The 1,759-nt window shown below is 45.9% G+C and overlaps 1 protein-coding gene across 1 annotated transcript; it reads left to right on the forward strand.

Annotated features, from left to right (window-relative positions):
- Window positions 1-781: 781 nt before the first annotated feature.
- Window positions 782-1,090, forward strand: LOC100673232 (MICOS complex subunit MIC13-like). Its single transcript, XM_064294768.1, has one exon. The coding sequence runs from the start codon at window positions 782-784 to the stop codon at window positions 1,088-1,090; it is 309 nt and encodes a 102-aa protein (XP_064150838.1).
- The last annotated feature ends 669 nt before the right edge of the window (window positions 1,091-1,759 follow it).

Below are 1,759 nucleotides of genomic sequence, written 5' to 3' on the forward strand. Positions count from 1 at the left end.
TTCTCCCCTTGACCATTTCAGTGGCCCTTCTTGTACACCATCATCTCGCTCTTGGGGTGAGAAGATCAGCTCTGCATTCATTATTCCAAAGGCCAATGCACTGAGATTTGTACTTCTGTTTTCTGATCCAAATTAATTATTTTTTCCATTTTCAGCCAGATGTTTGATATCACGTAAATACAGCTTGAAAGTGTTCCTGCACTGCTTACAGATATACACTCATGAAGCTCTTTCCAAATTACATATAATGATGCTCTGGGTCTATTTATATCTATGTCATAGTCTCTGGCTTGAGTCTTAGTTATAAGGCTAAGTTGGAAAAAAAGTGAAAAATTCACGTGTGTGGGTGATTTGTCTACTTGATTAAAGGCTTCATATACTTTGTAATATTCAGAGATTGGTGCCACTTTTCTCTGAATGCCTGCATGTGTGTAACCGTGGGGACCCAGATTCTGTTGATCTGTTTAGCTTATGGTCATTTTCATAAACCTGCTGTGTATCCACTTGGACCAAGCCAAGACCTCCTCACTGGTATTTGGTGCCAGAAAGATACCTTTCAATTAGGTCTGCTCAATTCTTATCAAAAGCTTCGTTGCAAGTTACTATCTTCTAAATGATGTTGTCATGGGTGGAACAATATCTCCCATCCCACATGCTTTTCTACATTATGATCTTGACACATCTCCTATCAAGAAGTGGCATTTGGAGTGTCCTTTCATGCAGATTGGAGCAACCATGTTGGCTGGTGTGGTCGCTGATGAGGTGTCTTATCAAAGGTGGTATGGCAGGGAGTACTGTCAACCTGGTACATGACCAGGAGGGGCTGGGACCCAGCGACAAGAGCCAGACGGCCCTTTGGAAGGCAGAGGAGGTAGTTCCACCTGCCATGTACCAGTTCAGCCAGTATGTGTACAAGCAGACTGGCCTGCAGATGCGCCAGCTCTCACGCCCTTCAGAGCTTAACTTTTTCATCCTCGAGTCCTGGAATTCAGGCATCATCACGGTGATGTCAGCTCTATTGGTGGCCCCCTCCAAGGCCTGTGAGTACTCCAAGGAGGGCTGGGAATACTCGAAGGAGCATGCCAAGTAAAATGTCAGATGAGGCCACCTGCCTTGGTTGGGAACAGGGGCAGGGATGTCACAACCTGGAAGACTCCAGACTGGGACCCATCTCCAAGGGCAGCTCACAGCCTTGCAGACCCAATACAGTACTTCTGAAGTGTGAAGGAGAAGAAGGAAAAGGGGAAGAGGAAGAAGAGGAGGAGGAAGAAGGGGAAAGGGAAGGAGAAGGGGGAGGGAGAAGAATAAGAAGGAAGAAGAAAGAAGAAGTGTCTATGTTCTCTCCCCCTAAATCTAGATGGGTTTGTGACTAGCTTGTATCCAATCAAAAGCAGTGGAAGAGACTCTGCGTAACTTCTGAGGCTAGGTCAGCAAAGCCATGTGGCTTCTGTCTGGCTCTCTGGGATACGCACTTTTGGAGCCTTGAACTGCCATGTAATAATTCCGACTACCTTGAGATCTTTATGAAGTGAAGAAGCCCTGGTCACCTGGCTTTAGACTACAACCCAGATAAGGTCCCATCCAATAGCCAGCCTCGACCATCAGACATGTGAGTAACACCCCCTCCAGATTCTATCCCTAGCTTTTGAGTCACCCGTAGGTGAGGTCCTAAACATCATGGAGCAGAGATAAGACATCCCTGCTGTGCCCTGTCTGAATGCCTGGCACACAAAATTATAAACAAAATAATGATTTTTTA

This window comes from Loxodonta africana, chromosome 12, assembly GCF_030014295.1.
Source record: "Loxodonta africana isolate mLoxAfr1 chromosome 12, mLoxAfr1.hap2, whole genome shotgun sequence".
NCBI classification, from domain to species: Eukaryota; Metazoa; Chordata; class Mammalia; order Proboscidea; family Elephantidae; genus Loxodonta; species Loxodonta africana.

Excerpts from the sequence above, each read along its gene's own strand:
- LOC100673232 (XM_064294768.1), top strand. The coding sequence starts at position 782 with ATGGCAGGGAGTACTGTCAACCTGGTACATGACCAGGAGGGGCTGGGA.